The 18,781-nt window shown below is 49.1% G+C and overlaps 1 protein-coding gene across 1 annotated transcript in view; it reads right to left on the minus strand.

The window, feature by feature from the left end:
• Window positions 1-2,040: 2,040 nt before the first annotated feature.
• Window positions 2,041-18,781, minus strand: part of zgc:92360 (uncharacterized protein LOC436988 homolog) — a 42,679-nt gene continuing 25,938 nt past the window's right edge. Inside the window, exons 7-11 of the mRNA XM_056280203.1 lie at window positions 18,410-18,493; window positions 18,153-18,215; window positions 11,345-11,416; window positions 3,157-3,388; window positions 2,041-2,347 (exon numbers count right to left, since the gene is read on the minus strand). Coding sequence (XP_056136178.1) covers window positions 2,316-2,347; window positions 3,157-3,388; window positions 11,345-11,416; window positions 18,153-18,215; window positions 18,410-18,493 — 483 coding nt within the window. The 3' untranslated portion in view covers window positions 2,041-2,315. The remainder of the gene's footprint in view (window positions 2,348-3,156; window positions 3,389-11,344; window positions 11,417-18,152; window positions 18,216-18,409; window positions 18,494-18,781) is intronic.

Below are 18,781 nucleotides of genomic sequence, written 5' to 3' on the forward strand. Positions count from 1 at the left end.
CCTGTGTAACCGGTTATTTTGTTACCCGGTGCGGGATTCGATGCGACATCACTAACCGCTCGGCTAAAGGGTCAGACCCGTTAGCTAGGGACTAACGTGTCTTATTAGTAGTTTACAGTCGTCACCCTCCCCGAAAGCGCGCCCTCGCGCTTTGTTCTTCCCGCGCTCCGAAGAGACTTCTGAGGATCTGCACACTTCCGGATCCCACCGCTGCCACCAATGTAACCGGTTATTTTGTTGCCCGGTGCGGGATTCGATATGGCGTGTACCGCACCACAAGGGGACATCACTAACCGCTCGGCTAAAGGGTCAGACCCGTTAGCTAGGGGCTAACGTGTCTTATTAGTAGTTTACAGTAGTACATGTAAGTAACCTGCTAACATCTATTTCAACATCTCTGATATATTCTCTGCACCATTGCACTTTATCACCTCTTATTTCACCTGGATACGTCAGTCCTTGTGTATACATCTGAAGATTGTGGTGTTGTAGTGTTGTTATTCTGTGTTAAAGAGCAGGGTAACCAAATTGACAGATTTGCTTCAAAATACTGTAACGTGCATGGATAAGTAGACACGCTGGCCGCTGGTTAGCGATGTCGCCTGCGGTGCGGGCGATACGGGTTCGCTTCCCGGCCGCGGCAGTTCCTGGGGTTGCGTTGTCCCCCGAATTCACTACAATACTCTATAAATGTGGGAGATGTGTTGCTGTTGACATGTTAAAATGTGTTGAACCATGTCTAGAACTGATTTGCGGAGTTGGACCGTTTTGGGGTATTTTTCCCGTTTTCCTTCCTTTCCTTTCTTCTGGAGACCCAGAACATGTCCAGTCTGGCCTGGGAACACCTTGGGATCACCCAGGAGGAGCTGGAGGGCATTGCTGAGGAGAAGGACGTCTGGAGTGCCCTACTTAGCTTGCTGCCACCGCGGGAGCGTGCCTATGTTCCCACAGCCCTATGTTCCCACAGTCCTATGCTCCCACAGCCCTATGTTCCCACAGCCCTATGTTCCCACAGCCCTATGTTCCCACAGCCCTATGCTCCCACAGCCCTATGTTCCCACATCCCTATGTTCCCACAGCCCTATGTTCCCACAGCCCTATGTTCCCACAGCCCTATGTTCCCACAGCCCTATGTTCCCACAGGCCCTATGTTCCCACAGGCCTATGTTCCCACAGCCCTATGTTCCCACAGGCCCTATGTTCCCACAGGCCTATGTTCCCACAGCCCTATGTTCCCACAGCCCTATGTTCCCACATTTCTAAGATTTTTTTCAAAATTAGGCCCTATGTTCCCACAGCCCTAACCCTAACCCTTTTGAGAAAAATCTTAGAAATAAGAAAAATCTTAGAAATGTGGGAACATAGGGCTGTAGGAACAGGGCTGTGGGAATATAGGGCCTAATTTTCAAAATTTTCAGTGAAAAGAAATCTTAGAAATGTGGGAACATAGGGCTGTGGGACCATTGGGCTGACCCTGCCACCGCGACCCAACCCAGGAGAAGCGGCTGATGATGAAATGAGATGAGATGATAAATTAAAGCCAAAAAAAATGTTGTCTACTGCCGCTTTAAATCTAATCTGGGATAAAAATTCCTTTAAATGCATTGCTCCTCTGTGACGGAATTAATTATCTTGTCTCTAATGGGTTTACGGCCCTAATTGAATTGTCTGATTTTATCTGCGTATGTAATCTTGATGGAATGATTGGTCGGCCTTATCTTATAATTACAGACTTGTCTATTTACTATCTAATCATTCATTTTAACTACAATTTTATATGTTTCGCACTTATTTGGGGCAGTGTTATCTATTTCTATTTTTAAATACAATCTGTTTGACATAGTTTTATTGTGTACACAGAGCATCGATGTAAAAGAGAGTTGGTACTCTCGTTGCTTTTCCCTGTGTAAACAAATAAAGGTTGTATGAAATGGATTGAGATATTAAAGTATCACACGGCCATGGAACATGCTCCTTATCATTATGTTTATGTATGTTTTATGTTAAACATTAAAAAAAACATTCTGACATGTTTTGGTCACTTTTTTTTATTCAAAATTTCAGTGCGCCTCTATTGTCTTGTTTAGGTTCTGCTGGACATCCTTTAGCCAAAGAGTGCATTCTATCACTAATTTAGGATATAGCAGCAGGCACCGACCTAGCCAGCTCAACAGAGAAGCTCTGATTATATCGCTCGGTTAAATCTTCCTCAAAAGTACCGAAGAGTCGAGGTCAGTGGTAGGATTGGTGCAGGGCCCACGTCGCATGGAAAATGGGTCGAGAGGAGGGAGGAAAATGTTCCACAGGCCTCGGGTTCATCGGTGTCTGTGCTTGAAAAGGGCCTCCACTGGAAGACACAGAAATATTGTGTTATTTTCTCTGGTTGGAAAATAAAACCACCCTGACTCATCCAGGCAAACCACGGCGAGATACTGGGCTGCTATGCTCTGGAAGGACAAAGTGCAGTTTCAGTGTGAATGGGCAAACTGGAAAACCAAATACCACAGAGGCTCATGTTGGGCAATAAAGTCTAACTTATCTAATCTACCAGGTAATTTATTTATTCTAATTGAGCTAGTCTATGAATCGGGAACAGTGTTTTAATGATGGGGCTTCGGTACGAAGCAATGGTGCTCGCTCTTGTGGCATGGAGAGTTGTGTTTGTGGAATTCTGTAACAACCCTGAGATAAAGGTGGCTGATTTCACTTAATTTGTACTCCCTTGTCTGGCTGAAAGTGTGCCATTTAGTGGAATCAGCTGGTGAACTGTTGGGTTGTAATGAAACTCCACATACACACGACTCTCCATGGACTGTGACGGAGTCCCAACTGTCTAGATCTGAAACCGGTTAACATTGTAAATGAATCTCATTGTGACCGTGAAGGCACCAACTCTAATCCACTGACTGACAAATAAAATGGACAGAGAAAAAAAACGTGGTAACCCTTTAATTCGCAGGCCATTCACGACACAAAAATAAGTGTGTACTTTGCAAGTAAAATCGATGCAACTGAACTATTGAACTGATATTTGGAATTTCAAATGACATTTTTAGTTGAGGGCTGGATTTAAAAAAAAACAGTTTCACTGGTCTCAGTCAAAATAAATAAAATAAATTGGAAATAGATGCTCACTAGCAGGTGTGTAGGACTTACTGGTATACTCCTGAGGGGACATCTGGGTACTCAAGACATCGTTGAAGTGTTTCAGCCAATCCTGCTGCTCGCCCTCTGTCTCACAGGTAAACAGGAAGCAGCGGTCGGGTGTTACTATGGTGATGCCGTGCTGCCAGGCGCCGTTGCAGTGCGTGCCAGCGGGCAAGCCAGGGGTGGCGCTGTATCCGTGGTCCTTGTTCCCCAGGAAAACCTCGCCTTTGGCAAAGGCGTCCTTCACACAGAAATGGAGACATGTAGAGTACAAAAACAACGTTAGTGTCTCTTGGCACTGTAGCATGCAAATGAAGTGTGTACTGTTTTGTCATATGATATTGTAACCGGTTATTTTGTTGCCCGGTGCGGGATTCGATACGAGGTGTACTGCACCACAAGGCGACGTCACTAACCGCTCGGCTAAAGGGTCAGACCCGCTAGCTAGGGGCTAACGTGTCTTATTAGTAGTTTACAGTTGTCACCCTCTCCCGGAAGCGCGCCCCCGCGCTTTGTTCTTCCCGCGCTCCGAAGAGACTTCTGAGGATCTGCGCACTTCCGGATCCCACCGCTGCCACCAATGTAACCGGTTATTTTCTTGCCCGGTGCGGGATTCGATACAGGGTGTACTGCACCACAAGGCGACGTAGCTAACCGCTCGGCTAACGTGTCTTATTAGTAGTTAACAATATGTTTGGGCACCGGTGCTCCCGAGACAAAATCTTCTTCCTTCGAAGTATTTGATGAACAGAGTTATTTCCACTCTGACCCAAAACCCTGCTTCCAGATTGTTAATGGAACAGACCCCGAACAGACTACCTTTAGTTGTAATTTGATATTTGGCGGGAAAACTGCATTATAACTTCCTCCGATCCGCAATGAATTCAGAGCCAGTGGCGTCGTAGTGGGGGGGAAAGGGGAAGGACCTACCAGGGCCCAGAAAAGGGGGGGTGGTCGAGAAGCCTGGAATTTAAAGTTTGTTTGGGTTTGCAAATTTTTATTTCTAACTAATTAGTGTCATAACTCCAGTTAAAATTGGCTCAATACATCGGTTGAGGGACTTAAAGAAAATAGTGGAGGCTCTCTGAGGCCCCTCTCACCCCCCTCTGAGGCCTCTCACACCCCTTACAAAAGGTGCAAAATGGTTTAGTCCGCCACTCACGAGCATCTCTCAATGCAGCTCATATAGTCCTGTCGCGAGTGACTGCTGATACAAGCACAGAGTCACGTCTTTCCCAATGAAAGCAAGATCTGGGTTCCAGACAAGAAAAAAACAAAGGAAAGGGAGAGAAGGCAAAATGAGGGAAAACAACTGTTGAGTAATTTCTTCCGAAAGAAAGGTGAGCTAGGAGTTTTTAAAAGAAAGGTGGCTAGCTAACTCCTACTACCACAGCTAGGTTGCAGCTAGCTAACCAACTAAGGTCTGTTAGGGGCCTACAGAGACCGCTTATGTATAGGGCCCAGAATTTTGTGCTACACCCCTGTTCAGAGTGCAGGGTACACGACAAAACAACACAAACGGTGGTGGTAGCAAATTAATGCCCTCCACAGAGAAACATCAGAGGAGCAAAAAAACTAAACCTCCACAATTATTACAAATTACTAGAGGTCGCTTAATTATTCATAGGAAAGGCAGTTGATCCTGATGATTAGGAGAGATGGCAGTGGGGTTTTTAACTAGATTGTTTAACACAATCCTGGAAAGTGAGAGGATGCCTGAGGCGTCGGGAAGAAGCATACCGGTACCGAATTTCAAGAACAAGGGTGATGTGCAGAACTGTAGCAACTACAGAGGTATAGAGTTGATCAGCCACAGCATGAAGATATGGGAAAGAGTAATAGAAGCTAGGTTAAGAGGGGAGGTGATGATCAGCGAGCAGCAGTATGGTTTCATGCCAGGAAAGAGCACCACAGATGTGATGTTTGCTTTGAGAATGCTGATGGAGAAGTATAGAGAAGGCCAGAAGGAGTTGCCTTGTGTCTTTGTAGATTTAGAGAAAGCATACGACAGGGTGCCGAGAGAGGAGGTGTGGTATTGTATGAGGAGGTCAGGAGTTGCAGAGAAGTATGTAGGAGTGGTGCAGGATATGTATGAGGGAAGTGTGACAGTGGTGAGGTGTGTGGTTGGAATGACAGATGGGTTCAAGGTGGAGGTGGGATTACATCAAGGATCAGCTCTGAGCCCTTTCTTGTTAACAATGGTGATGGACAGGTTGACGGACAAGATCAGGCAGGAGTCTTCGTGGACGATTGTGTTTGTGGATGACATTATGATCTATAGTGAGAGTAGGGTGCAGGTTGAGGGGAGCCTGGAGAGGTGGAGGTATGCAATGGAGAGAAGAGGAATGAAAGTCAGTAGGAGCAAGATGGAGAGAGAGGACAGCGGATGGTGAGGATGCAAGGAGTGGAGGTGACATAGGCGTATGAGTTTAAATACTTGTTAAGTGTTACAGTTGTTAAGATATTTCTTACCAAGCTCTTTATAGTAAACTATGGAAGAATGACATGACAGCACCATCATTCCAGTTTTCAATAACATTACCAATGACGTGAGTGTCATGTCTCCGGTCTTCAGAACTAAATGAGGAATTCTCTTTATTTCTAATACACTTCATTTTTTTCCTTCTCATATGTTAGCTACATCCTCCCCAGACAGCATCCGGATGTGGGCCACTTCGGGCAGTGATGCAGCACTGGTGGTCTTCTTCTGGCCCTGACAAAATGGATGTGAGCCTGAAGTGGCCCACATGTATAACAGCAAATATGGCCCAAATATGCCAAATCAAATGTGGGCCTTTTTTGGCAAAGATACGGTGCTCTGGGCAACATGTGATCTGGATGTGACCCTGAAGTGGCCCGTGTGGTAAATGGTGAATATGGCCCAAATATCACAACACAAACATGGGCCAACAAATATGTGGCACATGCGGCATTGCTATGGCTTGGTTCTGGCCCGGATCTGGCAAACAGGAGCGGACCGCCCAAGTGCCATCATTCCACGCGGTATGTGGGCCGGATGAAGTGTCGGGTGTGGGACGGGTCTGGGCCACAGCAGTTTTGCTATCTGGGGAAGAGCAAAATCTCCAAAGATGATGAGATGGATGACATACATACATGGCAGCATGCAGCAAGGACCCTAACTATATAAGAATTTCAAAACGTGTGGTTGCAGAGGAAAATGGTGTGCAGGAAGCAGATGTTAGGCCTTGACATTTTCAATCATATCCGGGGGGGGGTAATGTCAGTAAATGATAATTACCGTATCATTACCAGAACTCCTTCCATAGATCATATCACTCCTGTTCTTCAGCAACTCCATTGGCTCCCTGTTAAATACAGGGTCGGCGCTATGGGGGGGGGGGCAATGCCCCCCTAACAGACTTATTGTGCCCCCCAAGTCATATCTGTGTCGTATTAATTTTTTTTTTTTTAATATTAAAAGTCTGACACCAATGTAGCGAATTCAGGGGGCAGCCGTGGGAACCGCCACAGCCGGGACGCGAACCCGTAGCTCCTGCCACGCGGGCGCCAACGTTAACCAGTCGTTTGGTTTCGAAACGGAGACCGGCTCGAGTAAAGGCTGACGCAGCGTTTCGGTTTCGCTGGCGCAATTTCAGCACGAGCGCCACCGGAAACCGGATGTTTTTGTGAGCGTCGGATACCGCCACTGGAAACACGGTAGAGGCTAGTCCCCGTCGATGCAGAGAACGGAAATGGAGTAGAGAACGGTCAACTGAGCATGCGCGAAATGCCTCTACCACGCCTCCAAACGCCCCGCGTAGCATCCAGGCGCTAGGATTCTAGGAAGACCCGCCCCTACTCTGCGTCCGATTGGCTAACTGTAACCCTAACCCCGCCCTAACCCTAACCTTAACCTACCCATTGCGCATGCTCAGTTGACCGTTCTCTGCATCGATGGGAACTAGCCTCGACCCTGGAAAAACGCCACGGAGAGAGAGAGGGGGGACTTCGTAAACACGAAAGGTCAAAGGGAACATCTCTCTAGCGCCACCGTGTGGAAGGAGCGACAGAGACGTGTCAGTACTGGAAAGGAGGTTTTGACGCTTATCAACGCAGACCAGCTAGGAAGGAACAGGGACTGTGTCTCCTCTCTCGTGGATGTTGCTGGTTTTCTGGTAGGTAACCAGTTGCCTTGACGAGGGAAGCTAGATGCCTTTGGTGACATGTCTGGGGGGGGGGCGGGGCGGTCTTTTCATGTCCTTATTGGACTACACAATTAAAAAGGACTCAGAGCTGGCTGACATAGTGAAAACGAGCCCTCGAAACGCCACATATACTTGTCACGACTCGCAGAATGAACTTATAAATACACTTGGCAGCGTGGTGACTCAGGCTCAGGCGGAAGAAGTAGGCCGCTCGCCTGACACGTTGAAAGTGGACGGAGCACGCGACCCCACGGGGTCGGGATCCGAAAATAAACCGGTCATTTGAAGCGACAGAGCGCCCGGTAACCATAGCGACTGCTGTTGCAGGTGATGCGCGGACACTGACAAGACAGTCTTAGCTGAGCTAAGCAGTGTTGGTTTGGACTCATCGGATTCCCAGCCAGGTGCATGATGGGGCTTCGTTAATGTCGGGGGAGCACGGTGGCATGCAGAAGTTACTGCAACAGAAACTGGATCGTGAAGCACCTTATGTACACTGTGTGAACCATCAGCTGCATTTGGTCGTAGTAGTAATAATAATAATAATAAATCAATCTTATATAGCGCTTTTCTAGTATTCAAAGTCGCTTTCCAATAAATGGAGTGAAACAAGACGACAGATGAACACAGCACAGACATACAGGGGTGGATGGGAAGGGGGGCAGACATACAGGGGTGGATGGGAAGGGGGGGGCAGACATACAGGGGTGGATGGGAAGGGGGGGCAGACATACAGGGGTGGATGGGAAGGGGGGCAGACATACAGGGGTGGATGGGAAGGGGGGCTACGAGAGGGAGAAGCGGCAGCCACACACGGCGCCAGCAGTACTCTCCCACTTGGACAGATATAAGGGGGAAGAAAAACAAACATCATAAATCACAGATGCAGGTCGAGCGCTCAGTCCCCAGCCTGCCCCAGACCAGGGGTGGATGAGCGGACGGGGGGGGGGGGGGGGCACGAGAAGGCAATGGAGAAAAGCTGTGTCTCGAGACGGGATTGGAAGAGTGGGAGGGATTCTGAGTCTCTAATGATTTGGGGAAGTGAGTTCCAGAGCCTGGGAGCTGCTCTGGAGAGGGCTCGGTCACCAAAGCCGCGGAGGTTGGACCTGGGGGTAGAGAGAAGGGAGGCTGAGGTGGATCTGAGGGACCGGGAGGGTTGGTAGGGGGAGAGGAGATCGGTGAGGTATGGGGGAGCCAGTTTGTGAAGGGCTTTATAAGTAAGAACCAGGAGTTTGTAATTGATCCGGTGGGAGATGGGTAGCCAGTGGAGGTCTTTTAGGACTGGGGTGATGTGGTGATGCCCCCCTGCTGTGAGCCTATGCCCTCCCATTAGGTTGGTTCTGACGCCGACTCTGGTTAAATACCGCATTGACTTCAAGATCCTGCTCCTCACCTTTAAGGCCCTTAATAACCTAGCTCCTTCATATCTCTCTGAACTCCTTCATATCCATACGCCCTCCCGCACTCCGAGACCCTCTTCTGCTCTCCAACTCACTACACCATCGGCCCGATTGACTACCATGGGGTCTAGAGCCTTCGGTCATTCTCCCCCCCCCCCGCCTGTGGAACTCTCCCCCACAACACATTCACAACCTTGACTCTCTTTCAACCTTCACATCCCATCTCAACACGCAACCTTTTCAAACTGGCACATTCAGTCTGATCCACGCTTCGCTGAGTTTTGTGCAGATGGTGATTTTTATATCTATCTGTTGTATTAACTTTTTATTAGAGACTGTCCTCCACAAAAAAACGACCCCATAGGTCGTTTGTACAAGCAGCTTCTTACGACCTATAGTTACGTTTTAAAGTTAAGCGCCCTCTAGCGGTCGAAAATTGTCTACCCTGCTTTGTTGTGATTTTATGCTGTCTGATACAGTGCTGCTTGTTTTTAAAATGTATTATTATCATCATTATTATTATTATTAAATTCTTGTAAAATACAAACTTCGCTTATCCCGTGCAAATGTGCCTCACGAAACACAGATGGGGGGGGTAATTTGTAAATCACATGAGGTCCCCAGGTGCTAGTCCTGCGTGAACAGGGCTGAAGTCTGAATTTCCAGCCATTTTACTACCTACAATTTCTTGCGCTTTCTGTGGAACTATTACAGCAGCAACAACTCTTTGCTAATTTGGGCAACTGGTACCTCCCTCTCTGAAAGTCATCCCACAGGGTTGTATTAGGGTGTGTATGTGTGTGTGTGTGTGTGTGTGTGTGTGTGTGCGTGTGCCAAAAATGTGTCTTACCTGGTGTGTGTAGTGTACACATGGTCTTTTGTGTGACAGCCTCTTGAAAAATTAAACCCTTGCAGTGACATTTTGCTCCAATCCAACAAATACCTCTGAAAGGCTGTCCTCAGCCCGCCTCGGATTTAAACAGGTGGTTTTGGTGAAAGCTGCATCAGGTACTCTCTACCTACAAGTCATGTGTAGTTTTCATAGTAAGGGTATGGTACTAATACTCCCAGGGTTAGGGGCAGCGATTAGGAGGTGAATATGAAGGTGGGTTAAAACCATGACCTCCAGTTTGTTGTCATTAGAAAGCAAACAACCAGGATGAGGGAGCGACACCTTCGGCTCAACTTGTCCAAATCGGAGTTGCTGGTAATCCCTTCCCAAATCCTCCGTCTCCAGAGGTATATCAATCAGACCCAGTACAGAGACAATCATGCCCTCCAGATTTGCAATGAACCTCAGGATGATGATCAATAACTGGCTTTCACTCAGTATTAAAGTGCCCGTTAGGTTGCCTTTAGGTTGACAGGCAAATATATCCGCTAATTGCTGCCTCCACAGAAAGTCACTAAATGAAAAAAATACAAATATAATAAAACATATTAGGGAACAGACACTTTCATGATGTGTCATTCGTGATGTGATGTCATAGAACATTTATGGCAACTTTAAAATGCAGGTGTGACAAGTTAATGCGAATGTACTCTCCAATGACAGCACAAATTCACGTTTTAAGCGGCCTCACCCACTACCGGTGTGGGAAGATGGCGGCGCAAATTCACGTTTGCGGTGGCCTCACCCAGTACTGTCCATGCAGTGTCTTTGTCCGCATCTGCGTCTAAGTTTGTCTTCGTTTGATGGCTGGGAGAGCTGCTGCTAGATCAGCTGGGAGAGCTTGGTTTGCTGCATCCTGTGGGCCCAGGGACCACGGCCTTGCCTGGAGCTATGCCCGAAGAGGTACCACCAAGGGCGGTCTGACAGGGCGCGGAAGCGGGGCAGGCTAAGCTAACTGCTAGCCCAAGCAGACTGCCAGTTCCGATAACACCGAGGGCGGTCTGGCGGCGGCCTCGCCTAGCGTTGACTGTGTTTTTAGTGTCGTCGTGTGGCGTACGGGGAGGTGTGTCGAAGGTGTCTGGCTGGGAGAGCCGGTGTTGGATTGGCTGAGGCAGCTTGGTCTGCTGCTTCCTGTGGGCCCAACGACCACGGCCCTGACTGGAGCTGTGCTCGCAGAGGAAATGCCGAGGGCGGTCTGACGGGACCCGGAAGCTGGGCAGGCTAAGCTAACTGCTAGCCCATCAGACCGGCAGTTCCGACAGTCATCCTGGCTGGCGTTCATTCTCCTGGACAGTGATTTTTTGTTTAGTTAGATATGTGTGTTAGTTTGGATATATGTGTTGTAGTTTTGGGTGTGTTTTTGTCTTTGTGTTGCACTGCTGTGGGCTGGCAGAAACGATGTTTTGTTTGACAAAAAAAGTGTTTCTGATTCTGATACTGATTTCTTATTCAATACCTCACGAGAGGTTGTAGTCTCACTTTTGCAGCTCGGGGTAAAGAATGACGCTACTAATTAGAATATGAATATGCTGTGTTTGATCGTGCATTATGATAATTGTCTAATAATAATAATGATTGATGACAGCATTTAGTGAAGGTAACGATACATGACAATTTATAAGCTGACGAAGACGGAGGTTGCTTAGCTTAGCTTGTCTTGAAGTGAACTTTGTGAAACAAAGCAGCAAGAATGCAAGCAAGTGTGTGTGTGTGTGTGTGTGTGTGGAACAGTGTCATACCAGGGGATCTTTGAAGTACATCAGCCGTCTGTGGTCCAGAGTGAACCAGCGCTTCTTGAATCCTTCTGTTTGCTGCAGAGATAAAAGGTAAACTAAGTGAGATACGCAGTAGTGTGTACCAGAATCTGGTGTTAACCTCCGGTTTAGATGAAGAACCATCCCACAGTCTGCTCTGAACTTTGTCAGTCCACCACAGATACCCAGGGGTCCATTGCAAGTGATTCATACGCTGGTTACAACTGCAAAAATTACTACACTTTCCATTATACTGTTTATTGACAGCTGAGATAGCCCAAAGGAGACTGTCCTCCACCAGAAAACGACCCCATAAGTCGTTTGTACAAGCAGCTTATTATGACCCATCATATGACCTTTGACCTTCGTTACCAATCAAAATGCGACGAGCCAAGAGATGGGGGAGTGGTCTACACATTTCACTGAACGTCTTAGCCCGGCAAGTTTGTGTGGCATATCTCCTGCCGCCGGTAGGGGCGCTAATTTAGGAACCGCTCCTGTGGGTCGTATTAGAGGGTAGGAACAAACGACCTATGTGGTCGTATGGGTTGGAGGACTTGTTGAACCAAAGACCGCCAAGTAGCAACAAAGTGAATAAAGTAGCATGTAAAATATGGGTAATGGGGGTGTATGACCAGGAATAGCTTTATTCAGAGGTTGTCCCCCCCCCCCTTTGTCTCCCCAATTATATCTGGCCAATTACCCCACTCTTCCGAGCCGTCCCAGTCGTTGCTCCACCCCCTCTGCCGGTCCAGACAGGGCTGCAGACTACCACATGCCTCCTGCAATACATGTGGAGTCGCCAGCCGCTTCTCTTCACTTGACAGTGAGGAGTTTCACCAGCGGGATGTGACGCGTGGGAGGATCACACCAGTCCCCCCCGCCCGGAACAGGTGCCCCGACCGACCAGAGGGAGGCGCTAGTGCAGCGACCAGGACACATACCCACATCTGGCTCCCCACCTGCAGACACAGCCAACTGTGTCTGTAGGAACGCCCGACCAAGCCGGAGGTAACACGGGGACTTGAACCGGCGATCCCCATGTTGGCCGGCAACGGAACAGACTGCCATGCCACCCGGATGCCGTATTCAGAAGTATTTTAACCCCCACTCCCATTCCCCAACGTCAGCCCTAACATCCTGAATGTACCGATAACTTGCACCAAATTCACCGAGGACACTTTCCTACCAGGGACAATGGTGTGACAGCAGTATACGTATATGCAGGTGTAACCAGGTTAAAATTAATGTTTTTATTTTATTTTGTTTGAGTATGAAATATCACCAAATCCTGTCTGTGTGCTGTTATTTGTGTTTACTACATTTTATTTTATGTCATTATTTACTTTTATGTATGTTTTCCAACGACCGTCATATACCTGTACTGTCGCTTTAGGAGAGAGGTCTTGTGGGTACACGGAAGAGGGAACGCGGGAGAGGCCATTTTTGTTTTGTGGGAGGAGTCTCAAGCAGCGATCGAGCCGAGCCACACGTGTTTCTTACCGTGGGACAGTTTTGCTGGTTGAGGAGAACGTAACCTTGAGTATCCCTGTAAGAAGATACTGCAAGTTGTGGGATAAAATCCTTGTTTATCCTTTCTTACATCGGAGTCCCGTGGACGGTTTCTCCTTCTAACGCACACGAGTGAAGTCCGGGCAGTGGTTGAACTTCGACCCCCACGTCCGTAAGAAACACCGCTCCCGCTGGAGGACTGGACGGTTGTCGAAGGGTTTGAAACCAAAATAAATGGCAAGGTGGGCCAAATAGAGTCCTGTGTGTCCCCGCTCCTTCCTTGATCATGATGATCATGAGAGACTGAGGGCCCCCCACAACACCTGGGGCCCCACCCAACTAGAACACAACGCAGAGCTAATGATGAGAGTGACGGGCGTGCAGCAGGCTGACCAGCATAGAACAGCATAGGACTGCCCCCGTTACACAGGTGATAAGTAAGATATCACCTGCATTCACAGAACTCAACCTAAGTGTTAAGTAGATAGTATTTCGAAGTATAATTCATCCACAATTTTCAAAGATAATGGTTTTTCAAATCTATGGTTCGAAAAACCGAACCATGAGACTTTCCTCCGCCAAAAAACGAACCTATGGCGTCGTTTTTTGGTGGAGGACACTCTCATGGTTCTCCATCTGAATGCTCGATTATGTAGACTTAATGACGAACGCCTGGCCCTCTTGCTCTCTATACCACTTCTATAGTCCATTTATGAGAAACAGGGAAACTGCTAAGGTTGCAAGTTAGCATCCGTGCCATGTTCCTCAGATCCATGGCGGAAGTGGCTACTGAACAAATTCATTCATTATTCATCCATCCATTATCCACACTGCTTAGCCTGCTCTCAGGGTCACGGGGATGCTGGAGCCTATCCCAGCAGTCATTGGGCAGCAGGTGGGGACACGCTGGACAGGCCGCCAGGCCATCACAGGGCCGACACAAACACACACTCACACATTCACACCCCTCATAGCACCTGACACTGGGCCGGATCCGCCCACAGTCCGGCAGATCCGCATACGAATCACATCTGCCCATAGACCGCCCCCCCGCCTCTGCGACGATTCCGGCAGATCATTATAGCAATCATATCCGCTCCTAGACCGCCCCGTGCCTCTGGCCAGAGTGTGGCCTCCTAAAGTCGGAAGTTCACAGCTATGGCATGGATCTGGGCCAGTTATGGCCCAAAGCTGCTACAGATCCATAAGCCAGATCCGCGCCAGTATTGGCCCATTGTGCAAAAAGACACTGGGGCAGATCCGTGTTGCGGTTCCGTGCCAGATGCTGTGATACAACCAGCGCGGATCCGGCCCAGTTTCATTTTGCTGTCTGATAGGGACAATTTAGTAGGGCTGATTCACCAGATAGCATCTGGATGTGGGCCACTTCAGGCAATGATGTGGCACTGATGGCCGTCTTCTGGCCCTGACAACATGGATGTGAGCCTGAAGTGGCCCACATGTATAATAGCAAATATGGCCCAAATATGCCAAATCAAATGTGGGCCTTTTTTGGCAAAGATGTGGTGCTCTGGGCAACATGTGATCTGGATGTGACCCTGAAGTGGCCCGTGTGGTAAACGGTGAATATGGCCCAAATACCACAAAACAAATATGGGCCACCTCTGGCAAATATGTGGCACATGCGGCGTTGCTATGGCTTGGTTCTGGCCCAGATCTGGCAAACAGGAACGGACCGCCCAAGTGCCATCATTCTGTGATGTATGTGGGTCGGATGAAGTGTCGGGTGTGGGACGGGTCCGGGCCACAGCAGTTTTACTATCTAGAGACCTGCATGGTCTTTGGACTGTGGACGCCCCGGGATGCCCCACCAAGGTCGGACTACCCCGGGGCTCGAACCCAGGAACTTCTTGCCACCGTGCCGCCTTATTGAACAAATACGAGATGGAGATGCCTTGGCGAGCCTGTCAAAGTAGAAATCCGGTGTGGGCACTTCAGTGAGTTAAACAATCAGGCCTGCTGCCAAAGCGTTCTCATGAAGGGTCTGTGAAATGCTCATTGTCTCAAGCATGAAACCCGCAGAACCAGCCCGAACGGCGCTCCCTCCTCATGTCTGGAGTGACTTCCAGCACACACATGTGTCGGATGTGTGGGAGGGAAATGAATCGTGACACCCGTTTAGCAGCTCAGCCCAGGCAGCAGGTAAGTGAGTCCTTTCATGTCGCAGCCTGACAGACGGAGATTAAACACTGAACCTGTGTGTGTCTTGAGTGTGTAGCCGCTTGTCTGAATACAAAAACCGGTCGCGTTGGAGGATGTTGGGTTGCTGGGTTGTGTGTGTGTGTGTGTGTGTGTGTGTGTGCACCTGGGTAAGTCATTGTTTATATGAACTGTAGGTGATGTTGGTATGTGTCCATGTAGACAACAGTACAACATGGGTGTATGCGCGTGTTGTAACTTTGCATCCAAGTGAGTGTGTGTATGTGTGCACGTGAGAGAGAGACAGGCAGACAGACAGATAGAGAGAGACAGACACACACAGAGACACACAAACAGACAGATAGACAGACAGACAGAGACAGACAGACAAACAGACATACAGAGACAGACAGAGAGAGAGAGACACACACACACACACACAAACAGACAGATAGACAGACAGAGACAGATAGACAGACAGACAGACAGACAGACAGACAGACAGGGAGAGAAAGACAGACAGACAGACAGACAGACAGACACACACACACACACACACACACACACACACACACACATACAGAGGGAGAAAGAGAGAGAGACACACAGAGAGAAAGAGAGACAGACAGAGACACAGACAGAGACACACAAACAGATAGACAGACAGAGACAGATAGACAGACAGACAAACAGACATACAGAGAGAGAAAGACAGAGGCAGAGAGAGAGAAACAGACACACAGAGAGAGAGAGAGGGAGAGACAGACAGACAGGCAGACAGACAGACAGACAGACAGACAGACAGACAGACAGACAGACAGAGAGGGAGAGAGAGAGAGAGAGGGGGAGAGAGACCAGACACCTGAGGATTAAGCTGATGCCCAGCTAGAAACCCTTTATTCCTGCAGAAGCAGACAGGACGGCATGGAGACGGGCAGCTCTTGCGACTGTCAGTCAAACGAACGAGGCTGACAGGTGGCCGTGGAGGGCAGCCATGTCGGCAATTTAGGTAGTTATTTTAGCTTCACTCCTCTCATTTAGAGACAGGAGTGGACGGCAGAATCAGGGGGAGTCGGAGCAAAACTGTCAGAATCGTCGAATGGATATTCACCCTTAAACAGCGGCAGCCCAGATCCGAGTCAGAAAGAGCTAGAAAGGAATTTCTTTGCATTTGTCGCTGACCTGGAGGAACTGATGGGGAGGGTTTGATGCATTATAAAACACCTCTGGTACTGTCAGGTCAGCTAGTCAGTAGGGCTGGGAGATACTGAAAAAAATCAAATCGCAACTTCTTTTTTGGGACCATGATTTTGAGACCTTTGAGGCCGCGGTTCTCTACCAGAAAATGGTGGATCGCTCCCTCCGGGTCGGGGATGAGTTGTTGCCTCAAGTGAAGGAGTTCAAGTATCTCGGGGTCTTGTTCATGAGTGAGGGTAGGATGGAGCGGGAGATTGACAGGTGGATTGGTGCAGCATCAGCAGTGATGCGGACGTCGTACTGGACCGTTGTGGTGAAGAGGGAGCTGAGCCGGAAGGCAAAGCTCTCAATTTACCAGTCAGTCTTCGTTCCAACCCTCACCTATGGTCATGAGCTTTGGGTAGTGACCGAAAGGGTGAGATCGTGGATACAAGCGGCTGAAATGAGTGTCCTCCGTAGGGTGTCTGGGCTCAGCCTTAGAGATAGGGTGAGGAGCTCGGACATCCGGAGGGAGCTCGGAGTAGAGTCGCTGCTCCTTCGCATCGAAAGGAGCCAGTTGAGGTGGTTTGGGCATCTGATCAGGATGCCTCCTGGGCGCCTTCCTTTGGAGGTTTATGGGGCACGGCCAACTAGGAGGAGACCCCGGAGTGGACCCAGAACTTGCTAGAGGGACTTTATGTCCAGTCTGGCCTGGGAACCCCTAGGGATCCCCCAGGAGGAGCTGGAGGGCGTTGCTGGGGAGAGGGATGTCTGGAGTGCCCTACTTAGCTTGCTGCCACCGCGACCCGACCCCGGAGAAGCAGCTGAAGATGAATGAATGAATTACATTTTTTGGGGGGGGGGATCCCCCCTTTATTTCTCCCCAGTTGTATCCGGCCAATTATCCCACTCTTCCGAACTGTCCCTGTCGCTGCTCCACCCCCTCTGCCAGTCCAGGGAGGGCTGCAGACTACCACATGCCTCCTCTGATACATGTAGAGTCGCCAGCCGCTTCTTTTCACCTGACAGTGAGGAATTTCGCCAGGGGGAATGTAGTGCGTGGGAGGATCATGCTATCCCCCCCCCCCCCGAACAGACGCCCCGACCGACCAGAGGAGGCGCTAGTGCAGTGACCAGGACACATGCCCACATCCGGCTTCCCACCTGCAGACACGGCCAACTGTGTCTGTAGGGACATCCGACCAAGCCGGATGCAACATGGGGATTCGAACCGGCGATCCCCATGTTGGTGGACAACGGAATAGACCGCCAGGCCATCCGGATGCCCAAATCACAACATTGTTGACTGAACACCTCTATATCAATATTGTGGTAATTGTTTGGGGGTGACTTTTAGAGCTATTCACACACCAGAACCTTCAGAGAGGTGGGCTTTATAACGAGGATATGATTACCCCATAGGCAGAAGCATTAATAGTTATTTTCACAGCCTTTAAGACCAGGAAATGACAACATTTAAGTTGGAGAAGCATATTACTGCAACCAAAATCCCAGATAAGATATGGTCCCGTATCACGGTGTCCATATTATATCGATGTACTGGCCCTGTCGGCCGGCCGTAGGAGACGGTACTGAATACAATAACATGACTTGTTAACACATTGGTTTGGTTGTGTGATGGTTCTGGGCCTCATGCGGCCTTGAATGTTACACTGCCCCTCACATGGGAGACAAGAGGAGAAGGTCCCCTGGGAACAGCTGAGGGTCTCCGTTGTACAGTGATGAGTAGGAATTTGCACCAGTCCGTCAGATGACTGCAGGAGGTGGCGCTGGGCTGACCTCTCAGAGACATGCAAATGAGGGACAAGTGATGGGCGGACGGGCTCGGGGCGGGGGGGGGGGGGGTCTGTGTGTGTGTGTGTGTGTGTGTGTGTGTGTGTGTGTGTGTGTGTGTGTGTGTGTGTGTGTGTGTGTGTTAGTTTACCCGGGGACCCGTCTTTTCCATGTAGCCCTCCTTCAGGAAGTTCCGGGTGAGTTTTGGCATGAGCTGGAACCCAACAAGAAGAAAGAGCAGCTTAAAGAACAGCAAAGAAAGTTTTTATACACGATAAAGACGTACTACCTATACACGTTGGTATCAGATACACAGTAAGTGTGTGTGTGTGTGTGTGTGTGTGTGTGATTGTGTGTTTTGTTTGTTGTACGGTATTTATGTGTGTGTGTGTGTGATTGTGCGCTGACCTCGACGTCCGTGGCTCCAGGGAAGGCGACTTTTAGATAATGAAGCTGAATTGCACGAATTGAATTAAACCAATCTACGATCTCCTGAAAGAAAGACACAACACAGGCAGGTGAGAGACAGACAGGCGGACGGACAGACAGACAGGCAGAGACAGACAGACAGGCAGGTAGACGGAGGGGCAGACAGACAGACAGGCTGACGGACAGACAGACAGACAGGCAGACGGACGGACAGATGGATGGACGGATGGAAAGACAAGACAGACGGATAGCCGAGAAGGATGGACAGAGGGACGGATGGACGGAGAGGATGGACAGACAAGCCGGACAGACAAGATGGGCAGGCAGACAGGTAGACAAGACGGACAGACA

Source organism: Lampris incognitus, chromosome 5 (genome assembly GCF_029633865.1).
Source record: "Lampris incognitus isolate fLamInc1 chromosome 5, fLamInc1.hap2, whole genome shotgun sequence".
NCBI classification, from domain to species: Eukaryota; Metazoa; Chordata; class Actinopteri; order Lampriformes; family Lampridae; genus Lampris; species Lampris incognitus.